Source organism: Pholcus phalangioides, unplaced genomic scaffold, assembly GCF_987345545.1.
Source record: "Pholcus phalangioides strain wild (caught in Gottingen) unplaced genomic scaffold, Ppha-v1.0 ptg000032l_1, whole genome shotgun sequence".
NCBI lineage: Eukaryota > Metazoa > Arthropoda > Arachnida > Araneae > Pholcidae > Pholcus > Pholcus phalangioides.
In genome coordinates, this window is record NW_028301622.1 from 534,154 (window position 1) to 546,859 (window position 12,706).

At 33.6% G+C, this 12,706-nt stretch overlaps 1 protein-coding gene across 2 annotated transcripts in view; it reads left to right on the forward strand.

Moving 5' to 3' along the window:
- Ate1 (arginyltransferase 1) overlaps positions 1-12,706 on the forward strand; it is a 45,991-nt gene that overhangs the window by 2,191 nt on the left and 31,094 nt on the right. For both annotated transcript variants that reach the window (XM_089253124.1, XM_089253125.1), the window contains exons 2-5: positions 4,254-4,317; positions 7,735-7,797; positions 10,419-10,509; positions 11,011-11,140. In XM_089253124.1, coding sequence (XP_089109250.1) covers positions 4,254-4,317; positions 7,735-7,797; positions 10,419-10,509; positions 11,011-11,140 — 348 coding nt within the window. The remainder of the gene's footprint in view (positions 1-4,253; positions 4,318-7,734; positions 7,798-10,418; positions 10,510-11,010; positions 11,141-12,706) is intronic.

The following is a 12,706-nucleotide window of genomic DNA, read 5'->3' on the forward strand; positions in this document are numbered from 1 at the left end:
TGAAAAGTTGATTGAGTGCTCGCAAGCATGAAATCTTCCTTAGCACCAAACACTCTTGGTGCTTCAGGAAGCACAATGGTGCTCATGAGCAACAGGTTGACGATGTCTTGCTTAGTGTTTTGTAATGTGTTTGTTGTCTCAAATGCAATACTAATTTGCCTATATACTGTAAATTTTCATACATTAATATCAAGAAAAACTGTCATTCTTGTATTAGGTTTGCAAAAATTATCCCATTCTCTCTCACACATGGAAATAGAAAAAGCGGGTTTAAAACCCACTTCAAGAATTTTTATCAATGACTGCTCTTCATTTCTTTCCTTATGAAGGGAAAAGTCATAGTGGATGCTAGAATCCTTAATGCTACCGCAATATTAACACACATGAATGGGGCTATAGTGTGATCACCCGATTACCTTGAATTTGCTTTTAAAGAAATAAGATAACTTAGTGAATGCTATTCGCTTAGATAAGAGGTTTATATGTCAACACAATAATGGATTATGTTGCAGAATAAATAAAATGACTCACAGTTTGCAAGAGGACTCTGGTTTGATTCCTGGAATTGACAAATATGTTTTCTTTCCAGAGACAGTCTCTGCATAATATGCAGGAAATTTCTTTCCGATGTGTTGTTGGGAGACAAAAAACATCTCTCAATGAATTGGGTCCATTCTGTACTCCCCCCATCCCCGAAATCTCTTTTTTAAGGACCTCGAGAACCCCAGACTAAAGCAGTTTTATTCACTTACTCATTTGTGTGAAATCCATGTAAATTGGTGCTATCAAAGTTTTTTCCTACACATCTAGCACAGGGCTTGATTCCATAGGGACTAGAACATTGGTATTGGTGTGTAAAATTTTCTTTACACAAATGATTACTAAATTGAAGTCTGTATGAATGCCTCAAAACTTCATTTCATGAGAGACTTTCTTTTAACTTAGGAATGGGGTATTAAGTCTTGGAAAAGCTGAAAAAACACTATTATAGGGAAGTTTTTCTTGAGCAAAAACTATCTCGTGTTTCACTCGTAAGATATTTGGCTGGTGCCTAAATATTTCTTTCATTTGTCAAGCCCTGATTTTGCGAGATTTGACACATCTCGGGCATCAGCACCATAGCAACTGTAAAATCAATATTGCCACCTGAAGTTTTCTCGATATGATTTCTGAATTCGAGTCTAAAGATGACACGAAATACAGTCAATGCTGCTTATTAGAATAACAGATAATGTTATCATTTGGATATTGTTATCACTTTTGCAAAGAATGGAGCAGACAAATATCATAACATGGGAAAAATTTGTTCATAGTTATCGGGACTTTTTTGTTTCCTGTCGAAAGTCTTTTTTTCGCACATTCTGAAGCTAAGGTTTAACCAAACTTTTTTTCCGTTATATATGCTACAAGATTGTGTAGGAGGCTCTAGAAGGTGTTCTCTCCTCCCTCCCTTATTGACAAACATTTTTGTACTTGTAATCAGTCTGTAGTATTTGCTGTGACAGATGTATGCATGGAGCTGCTTTTTGCAATGGCCTTCCTGTAATGAAGGCAAATGTGTGATGAAAAAAAGCCTCTTTCTTTAATTCCTGATTAGTTTCTTTCATTTGACCAGATTCAAATTTCTTTTGCTGAAAGACTTTCTCAATGGATCTATAAAACATGTTGTATTTAAAAATAAAAAATTCGTGATTTGTGGTATACATTAGACGATTTCATTCTAATGCCTTACAATGGCTAAATAACAAAAATGCAGAATTTTATTCAAAGGAAAAAAAACCCCCATGTTAGAATAGATTTTTTTTGAAAAAAAAAGAATTTCAATTGAACATTTTTTGCAACCAGTTATGTGGAAAAGAAAAAAGTTTTCACGTTTCATCAGTACCCATTTATCATATGTCCTGTTCAACCAAACAGGATATATGGTCACTGTACTTGCATATGGGACTTTTTTTCGGATATAGTTATCATTCGATTATTGCTATCAGTCACAATGAGATCGCATTAACCTTTTGAGCGACAGTTAGAAATCACTTACCCCCTGACTCTTAATGACATCTTTTTCTAATAAAGTAGGCTTTCGTCAGATGTTCAGCAGGTGCAAACTAAGTGGTATAGGGAAAAGTTTTCCATTGAGAGATCAACTTTACAAAATATCTGGGCTTTCCAGTGCTAAAATAAAAGGCTTTTATGAAGACTAAGATATCTCGTCAATGCCACTTAATGGGTTAACCGTTGTGGACTTTATTTGGAATTTGGATTTAATGGTAGTAGGTCTTCCTACATGAGGAAATTGCCATCAAGTTCCAGAAAAGTTGAAAAAATATAATTTTATTCCAGGACAGTTTTTCTTCATAAAAACCACACTTGACTCTAGAAAATTTAGCTGGTCCCTGAATTTTTCTTTCCCCCTCAATTTATCAAGCCCTGCATTTTGTGATGAGACATGGACAAGAAGATTAATAGAAAAAAAAAAATCTAAATATACTTGGAACAGGGGGTCTTCGACACATGGCTCACAAGACACATTTGGCCCTCAGAGCTGTTTGTTATGGCCCACTGACCATTTTCAGGAAATGGTTGAAAACATTGAAATATAATTAACTTTTAAAGAAATAATTATAGAATTAGTAAAAAATTTTAGAATTAGTAAAAAATTTTAGAATTAATAAAAAAAATTCTTTAATTTATGAAAGGAATAATTCTAGAATTAATGAAACAAATAATTTCAGAATTAATGAAACAAATAATTTCAGAATTAGTGAAAGAAAAACTTATAAATCAATGAAAGAAAGAATTTTATAATTTGTGATACTTGTTGATCAAGGGGACACCAGTATCGATTGGTAAGGGACAATTTTAGGTTATGATGTTGCAGGGAGTTTTTCTCTAATAGGGTGGTTGATAAATGGAATAGCTTACCCACCGGAGGTAGTAAATTGCAGCACAATTGGCACGTTTAAAAAGAAGTGCGATGAACATGTTGGGGTAAATCGAGAAGCTATCGATATTTAGAATAATACAACCATAAGTATTCTTTATGGGCAATATGTTATATTTTATCATGTACAAGTATATATATTGTTTGTAATTGCATTTTTAATTGGGTTGCTGTTATTTTTGAAATATACGACATCCATATTTGTTATGGGCAACCTTTTCTCAGCCACCTCGTTGGGCATTTTGCATGTTGTGGTGTTGTATTTGTTTTGTATTTGATAGAAATTATTTAACAAGTAATAACTGGATAATGATTTCAAGATATATTGCGAATTAAATAGCTACAGAATGATTGAACTAAATAATTAAAAAATCATTTAAAGTAATTTCAGATTAAATTTAATCATAATCTCATTAAAATCAAACTTTTTCAGATTCTGTGGAAATAGTGATTTCAAAACAGATTACAATTGACAATGAAAAATAATCTCAGAATGAATAAAAGTCTTCAATTATTTTTGCCCCAATATAACCATTGTCCCATTGGCTTTTCTATTAAGATGTCAATGTAAATTGCACGAGCAATAAGCTCTTGCAAATCTGGATTCTTCCTAAAATTATAAATACCTTAGTATGAGGGCCGCGGGATGGCATGCAGGCTTCTTGGGAAATTTAGTCTGGCCTAAGGTGTCTGGAAGGTTGACTTAAGAGAGTCTCATTCACTTTCTGCTGAGGATTTCTAGAAAAAATAAAAATTCAGAGTTAAACAATTTTATCCACTAAAGACTGAATTGAGTTATTCGATTTTTCACTGAAATTCTAATTGGACTACAATAAAAAGCTATCTACTTAAGTTAACTGGTTTATTCTCTTATCCAGTATCCACTTACAGAAGTGAGGCTGTAACATTATAATAAAATATGTGAGTAATATGATATGCGATAGCAAGAATGATTGCAAAATAAATTCAGTGGCCTACTTATTCTTAATTATTAATTGTTCGTTATTTGCTATTTCTCTGAGTGAGTCATAATAGGGGTCTGTCCATACTTTTTTTTTTTCTAGGGGCCTGTTTTGTGAAAATTTTCCTTATTTTTATGATAAAAAGGGTTATTAATTTTGTGGTAAGCGAAATTATCTAGTTCATTTATCACAAAAGAAATGAAATGTTGAATTTATGATTTCATTAATTTATTTTGTGAATGGTCTGAAAATGTTCCCAAATTTTGACTGGACAGATCCCTGCATTGTGTTTGTGGAACACATTTTGGATGATAATTATTGCTTATAATTTATTTGTTTTTGATCAACAGGATTATGGGGTCATTATCTGACGCCTCAAGATTATCAAGATATGATCAATAGAGGTTGGAGAAGGTAACTTTTTATTGAATATTTCATTACTTTTTGAGAATTTTGAAATCTAATGACAAAATATGATCATTTGGTGCAGGGCTTGACAAATCTTGAACACAAGGTAGTCATGACAACTAAAAAATTGACACAAAACTATGCTTTCCCCCCGACTTCAACTTTCAAGTTAATATCACTTGAAAATCCTTCATAGTTCTTTGTAAATAGCATAACAAATTACTGAAATTGTCTTTGATATTTATTGTCGTCACAGAAGCCATAAATTCAAGGGTGATTAAGAAAATGAGTTTCGAATTGTCTGATCACCAAGTCAGAGTAGGCAATAAAGTGGTTTGTCTAATACGCCTTGCTCTGGAAATTCTGGAGACAGTGTGTGAACAGCATCTTACCTTTAGAACAACGCTTAAGTACCCAACTAACCTTTAGAACCTGTTATATTCGGAGGTCGTTATATCAAAAGTTTTAAAAAAATCACAAAATTTAGCTTCTCTGCTTTTCCCAACTATTAAAATCTCCCTGCTGTGATCGACTACACAAAGCAGGAAACCCTAATTCTGCTTTCATATTCTAATCATGGTTTTTAATTATGGAGAGCAAAGTATTCTTTGGAATATTCAGATTCAGCTATTTTGACTTTTGACCTCAATTTCTTGTCAACTTCCACCAAAACTTTCAACTTAAGATCTAAAGATCTAGCGCTTCGTTTATTTAAGACAGCCATGTTGAATGAGTAATTTTCAGAATGAAAACATTAGTTCACTTGCCTATGTATTCTTCTATTGAGAAATTGAATAAAATTAGGGGAAGTGGGAGTAAGGGCCATCATGTGAGAATAAAACAGAAAGTGGGTGGGGGAAGAAACATCAGCATCATCCAGTCGACTTGCACAAGTACAGTGCACCTTGTTATGTTTCACCCTGTTTCCAGTGAAGGCACTACTTAACCACAGTGCTTTCCCGTAAAAGTGGTGATGCTTTATATTCTCTTCTCCAAGCATGAAAGGCCAAACTCACTCAGCAATGGAATTTTTCGACTTCTCTGTAAAAAAAGGGCTGGACTGAGTTCAGTCATTGTAATGGATTGAATGATATTTACCAGTCGTTCTATTGGATAAAAAATAACATGGCAGAAATAGGAAAAAAATTAGGACCTGTGGTTGTAGCGTATTTATATGCTACTGTCCCATGATTCAAGGATCCAATTAACTCAACCGGCAATAATTAGTGAACAAGACACGTTTCAGATCAAAACATTTATTACCACAACATATTTTAAACAAGTAACACATTAGAGTTCAACATATCAGTTCCGAGATCGACAATTACACTTCGATTCACAAATCAAGAAAAGGTCTCACCCAATGTAGCCGGGGACCAACTCCAATTACCAGCGAGACATCATAGAAAAACTCATAGTTCCTACGTCGAGAACAGAGTGTCTGGTTTTCAAGTGAGGCTGACAATGTTGATCACTTGAGAAGGCTCATCTCAGGAACCCACAGATTTTGGGACAACTTTCCAAAGTTGCACGACTTGTTGAATCACTTCCATCGACGAATCACGCTATAGATCGTCGACACAACATTGAAGACCTAGCTGTATACAACTGCAGGTTAACGTAGCATTTTGTGGGTCATCAGACCCCTTCAAGGAACCACTTTCCAACTGACTAGAATGTATGGTAATAACTATTAGATGACTAGAGGGTTATACTTGACAGCTACTCGGATCAGCCAGTGTAGCCTAGTTTAGAGGATCACGTTTTTACGACATTAGTAACATCACAACATCAACTAGTTGTTAGTAGAGGTTATTCAGCCATCAACCCCACTTAGTGGAGTGAGTAGATCGAACTGCTCGAAGTTAGGAGATTGAATGCGACGCTTCTGGTTTATCCAGCCTATTTATAATAGCCGAGAACAGGGTTGTTCTCGGCGCACTGAGAGAACAAGTTTCCTCAGACGCATTGGGAAAACTATGACGTCAATCCTGTTGATTTGCATATCCTAACACTATTGGAATTATTTTGGATATTCTGTATTTCTGGTTGGCAATAGTTCGATAACCGTGAACAAAGCTGGCCGGACTTTACCCATGATATCGGTAAGGCTATTGAAGGTGAGACAATGGATTGTACATAACCAGCGGAAGTACCTCCCTAATTAAACAAGGTAATTGAAAACAATTATTTCTTTACAAAAAAAATAATCATATACATTAAACATAATCATCAAAGGTCGTTGACACAACCAGGCCCTCGCCGGGGAAGGAACTAGTGTTAGCTAGTTAACTGGGGGGGGGGGCATCGGTAATAGGTAATACATATTAAGAGACCCAAAGGGGTGATACATTACATTGTAACGATCGTCATAATGAGTGTCATTTTATTTTGATTCACATTCTCTTCAAATTAAAGTCGTCTGCACCTTTTATTATTTACTTTTGCAGAGTTTTTAACTCAAGAAAAATACCACTCTCAGCTTTTATGGAATGCTCTTTGTGCATTAGTTCAGTACATTATGCATTATCTTTTTTGTCCACAGACAAGCGTAATATAGTAAGGGGCTGGAGAAATCCTAGGTGCCAGGTCACCTAAGAAATTAGTTTTGGTGCATGTGGTTACTAAATTGGAATTTGATGACAATACAAAACTTTTGGAATTTATATCAGCGTATCTTAATCAGTAAAGATGGCAACTATATCCAGGAAAAGTCAAAAGAAATTTTTTTTACCTTTTTTCTTGTCGAAAAAATTTTTGCCCCCTCTCCCAGATCTTTTTGCAATTTGTCAAGCCTTGGGCTACTATAATAATATCGTTTAAAATTCAATTTCATATTTTTGTACATTCAGACAACTTTTGATCAGAATCTAGAAATTCAACAAATTTTTGTAAAAATGGCATAGAATAAATAGAATTTACTCTAATTTTAAATCAAATTTCAATTGTACAGTTTTCTCATTTATGGGATATTTTTACATGACGGTTATATAAACAAAGCTCTACTATATCAGCAATCATTAAGTATCTGATTTTTGAATCTTTACAACCCCTAAAGCAGAATATGCTAATATCTGCAGTGCATTTTGCAGAACAATCTGGAAGAATTTTTAGAAAAAAGTAGAAACACTATATTATGGGAATTTTTACCCCTTAACATTTCCAGTCAGCCAATGGCTTTTTGCAAAACAATGCAAAGCATTCTGCTTTGAAGCTTTCCAAGAAGAAAATTCAAGAAGAAAAAAAAAACATTTTAATGTATGGAATAAGTTTTGATTTATTCTCAGAATGCAATAAGACAATGGAAATTCAAAAGTACCTCACGTAGCTAAAATTTTAATTTGGTAAAGTTTGGCATTTCGAGTATTATAGAATCACTTTAAATCAAATTAATCACTTTTCTATAAATTTATATATTTCCAGAAGTGGGAGATATTGTTATAAGCCTGCAATGAATCTTACTTGTTGTCCTCAGTATACCATAAGGTAATATTTTCTTTTGTGGACATCACATTCTCATGTTTTATAATGAGTATAATTCAATATGTTTGTGTGTTGATCATAATTCAATGAAAATTGTCTCTTTTATATTACTGAAGCACATTGGGGAATTGGGAGAAAGAATTAATGCATCCTTTGCATAATGATGTAGCCTACTGATCTAATACTACTATGTTCAAAAAGTTCTGAGACTTATTTTACTATGGCAGAATGAATACACAGATAGAACCTGTTTATTTAGTGTTTCCTTCATGTTCTACTACCCTGTGTTTGATTATATACTTTATTTCCATTTTTTACACAAAGATGTAGATGCAGATTGCAAGCCTTTTTTTGTCACATCCTCCAGTACCTTTGTTACTGCTCACTGCACTTCGACAGAACCTGAGAATTATTATCCCTTGAGCAAATTCTTTGTCCAAGGAAACAGGAAAAATTCACATGGGGGGTAAGATCAGAGGAATATGTTGGTGGTGAAAGTATTGGAATGTGATGTTTTGACAGATAATCTGACACCAGGGGGAACCTGTGCGTCCTTAAATATCTGCATGATATGATGAGACGCAAATAACCAGATCTTTGGAAGGCCAAGTAGTGGGTGCTTCATCATGGTAATGTTCCAGCTCACAGGTCCCTCCTGTGTCAGATAATCACCATCTTTCTGTCAGAACATCTTATTCTAATATTTTTACAACCAGGTTACTCCCCTGATCATGCCTCACTGTGACCTTCTTTTTCCTTGGATAAAGAATTTGCTTAAGGGGGAAACGATTCTCAGGTTCAGAAGAAATGCAGCGAGCAGTGATGAAGGCACTAAAGGCACTGTGACAAAAAAAAAACTTGCAATTGGCATTTACATCTTTGTATGAACAATGGCAAAAATGCATAATTGCTATTTGGTAGTTACTTCAAAGGAAACACCAAATAAACAGGTTCTATCTGCATGCATTTTTGTATAATAAAATAAGTTGCATAACTTTTTGAATGTAGTGGTATGTATAGCGTGTTCAAAGAGTCCTTACCCAGGCTGCCTTTTTCCCCAACCATTTGCTACAGACAGATCTTCTAATTGTAAAAATGTTTTAAATGAGGTGAATATTCATTTTTTAGTACTTTTTACATAAACAGATTAATTTTTTGAAAAATTTAAAAATGAAACTTTATATATTTTTCTCAGGGCCCTATATTCATGTACATAAAAGTTTGCCCTTTGGAAAATATGTAAAACAAAACAAATTCCATTGCTGCACAATTAATATTAATTGAAGTAGCATATGTTTTCCCGAAAACAAGACCTCGCCAAAAAAATATGTCCTGGTTTAATTTTTCTCATACCGCTCATAATATTGGGACGGAGTCGATTGGTGAATGGGCATAAAAAGGGAAAACAATTAAATTTATGATTATAGAATCTTTTTGCACTGTGTATTAGTGTCCGTCAATAAAGAAAGCGACCAACAAAAATTAATATAATTCACACAGAAGGGTTAACAATAACAAATTAATTTATTAAATTATCAAACAAAAATAAGGGTTATCCAAAGAGAAGATCCACATCCAACATGTTATATTACTATTGAAAATATATCATCTTGGCGTGCAGAATACTAAATGATTAAGTATCTCGATTAGTGATAAATGATTAGAAATTCTTGAATTGAAAGATGATTTCGACTAAATTGATAAGTGATAAATGATTAAAATTCTTGTCATTAATTTTCATGTTTGAGAAGATAAAAAATAAAAGTTGAAATCAATGTTATTACATGGATATCCAACTCAAAAGTAGGTCTGGCTAATTACTTCATATTTCATCTTCTGGGCTTTGTATCTCTAAGCGAACTCAATATTTCAAAAATCGAGAATTCAATACAATTTTTAAAATTATTGATGTGGTGGAAAACCACGCTAAATTTCCACATTTCTTACAGTAAAATCTGCAATTTTAACACTGATTTCTATGGGGATCATCCTTTGCCTGACCCTGAAAGTGATGCGGATGATGATTGTGACGTCTATTCAAAAACTCTCATTAATGGGAGGATTGAAAAAGTGGCAAACCATTATAAAGGCATAAACTATTATACATGTACTGGCAGCATTAATTGAGGTGATAAACCACTATAAAGGCATATACATGTCTGAAACGCATTGCTTGGGAACCACGGTAAATATTCTGAAATAAGCCATAATACACCTTTTTTGTAGCAAAATTAATATACAACTAGGTCTTATTTTTGGGGAAACACTGTGGTAATTTTTAAAATTCAAGGGTCATTCAAAAATTGAACAAGAGAATAGTTAAAGTTTTACGTAATCAAATAATGAGATATCAGTTTCAAACATGTCTCTGATGTTAGTATATTGAATGGTTTTGATTGTGGTATTCCTCTGTTCTGGTATATCAAATTCATTTTGCATTTGAATTTGCATGTTAATCAACTACATGCAAACATGTGATTAATTGAATTTTTTTACTTTGATGTATTTCCATTATTTCTTGTATAAAAACTCTTTGGTTTCTGCACTCTTAATGAGTTTTGTTAATTAGCAATGAGTACTGAGGTGCCGCTGTATTTATGCAGATTTCTATGTTCTTGTTATAGGTGTGAAGCTCTGGATTTCAAACTGTCCAAATCTCAGAAAAAGGTGCTGAAAAAAATGAGCAAATTTCTAGCATCAGGGGTTAAAAAAAATGTATGTATGTTTTTTAATCACCACTTTTTGCAGACTTAATTGGGAAAGCAGTTATGAGGAATATAATACATTTTTATTTTATTTTAAGAGTTATCGTTTCAAACTATTGATATCTACTTCATTTATTAGGCAGTACTTTTCTGGTGGTTATATTGCAACCTTGTGTAACCATTACATTAGCTGCCATCGGGGATGGGGGAGGGGGCTTTTTATTTTTCAAAATAGTTTTCAAATTAGATTTAGAAATACCTATTTGAGAATTTTTCAAATCTTTTTAACATTAAACAAATAAGATCATGAGATCTGAAAAGATGTTTTATAAACTGTGTTTCAAAACAGCTAAGGAAGGACTCTTGTAACCACTATGCTGTTATAAATTACTATTTAATCGTGCATGTGCCTTGTAATTAAAATCTGTTTGACCAAGTTCTTGATTGGCATGGGTCCTATTCATTTAGTTAACATTATATAATTTATTTTATGAATTCATCCTTTTTGAAGGCAGACTCCGAGTGCAACAACTCATCACTATCTGAAGAAAATAATGAACAACCGATGGAACAATGCCATCCAGATTTACCAAAACAAGAGTTTGCAATCAAGGACATGGAAATGTTTATGCAAGAATCAGGTCTGTAATATTTTGCATGTGTCTTTCATTTTGTTTTTTAAATTTTATGGAGAAAAAATTGCCACTATGACTTGGGTTGTGTGCTACCTAGTCCGAAAAAAGCTGAACTGCCTTTGTAGATGATGATGTTAGTCTATATCAGTTGAAGGTCATTAAAAACTTCACTAGCCCTCACCATCAAATAGCTTTTACACATGAGTATACATTTGGTTTGGCCTAACAAACCTTTTGAAATAAATTAGCCATGTTACATACATCAGGAAACAGTCTTAAATGATTTAATCTATTCTATGTTCATTTGTTGCAAAGTTGATTGAACAGTTCATTAAATCAACGTATTTCTTGATAAATTGAAATCAAATTATCATAAGGTTTTATCTCATCATTCTATTTTAATTTGTTGAAAAATATGTTGATTTCACTTGTTTTATTCATGTGGCAAAGTTTTCACTATGTTTTTATAGCTCATTAACATTCATCAGCCTGCCTCTTCCATTTGTGTTTGCCAGCCTTTTAAAATAAGGCTGTACTTAATAATCATCTATAACTTTTTTCATAAAATACTCTATATTTATATTCATTGCAATTTGCAGCAACAGGCCTATAACAATACAATTATTATACCTTTTCTTTTTCTTTCAAACCAAGCACAACTCTGGTCTATCCCCATAGTGAATTTACTACTGATTGAGTTGTACCGGAAGTGGGAGCGTGTCACCTAACAGAGTACTATATAGTGTTGTGTGTGAATTTTTTTAGTGGTCTCATCTATATTAAAAATTCTGAGTGAAGTGTGATGTCTGGATATTTCTACCATTGCAAGCCTGTTGCTCTCAGGGGCGAGGCTTTTTAATGAGGAGATTGGCTTGCATTTTGCAGTCACTTGTACCCTATCGTCGCCACAGTGGTGGTCAGCTGAAGTTTATTTTCTGTGGTTCCCAACTTCGAGGTGCAAATGCAAGCCCATCTCCCCATTAAAAAGTGTTGCCACAGAGAGCAACAGGCCTGCAACGATAAATTATTCAATCATTACACTTCACTCATAGTTAGAAAAACCAATGTCAGATGGAAGCACTACACACAACAAGCATTATACAAAAACAAGCTTCAGTCATGTTCACTACACATACACACACGTTCCAACATGTAGTAGAAGTTCCGCAGAGAAATATGGATGAGGTGCATGTGTGGTTCAGTAGTAGTAGCCTTCTGTTTTTTGCTAAAGTCAATTTTTTTGGTAATTTTAGCAGTGACAACTTTGCTGATTATTGTCCCAATTGACTATTTTTGCAGCAATGGGTCATGTTTGGCACTCCAAGATGCATTGATTCTCATACCCAATTTCATGCCCATAAGTACAAGGATTGACAGCCTAATTCAACATGTCATATTCAAGTTACATTTAAGAATTTACATTTTTTGTTTGAACACATACCTGAGTTTGAACAGGTACCAGATCGATCATATGAATGTTGTTCTTCTGATGTTTGACAGTCATGAGAGTTAAAAAAAGAAAAAAAAAATTCACCATAAAATGACTGCTTGCACTAGCACATTACCTTTATG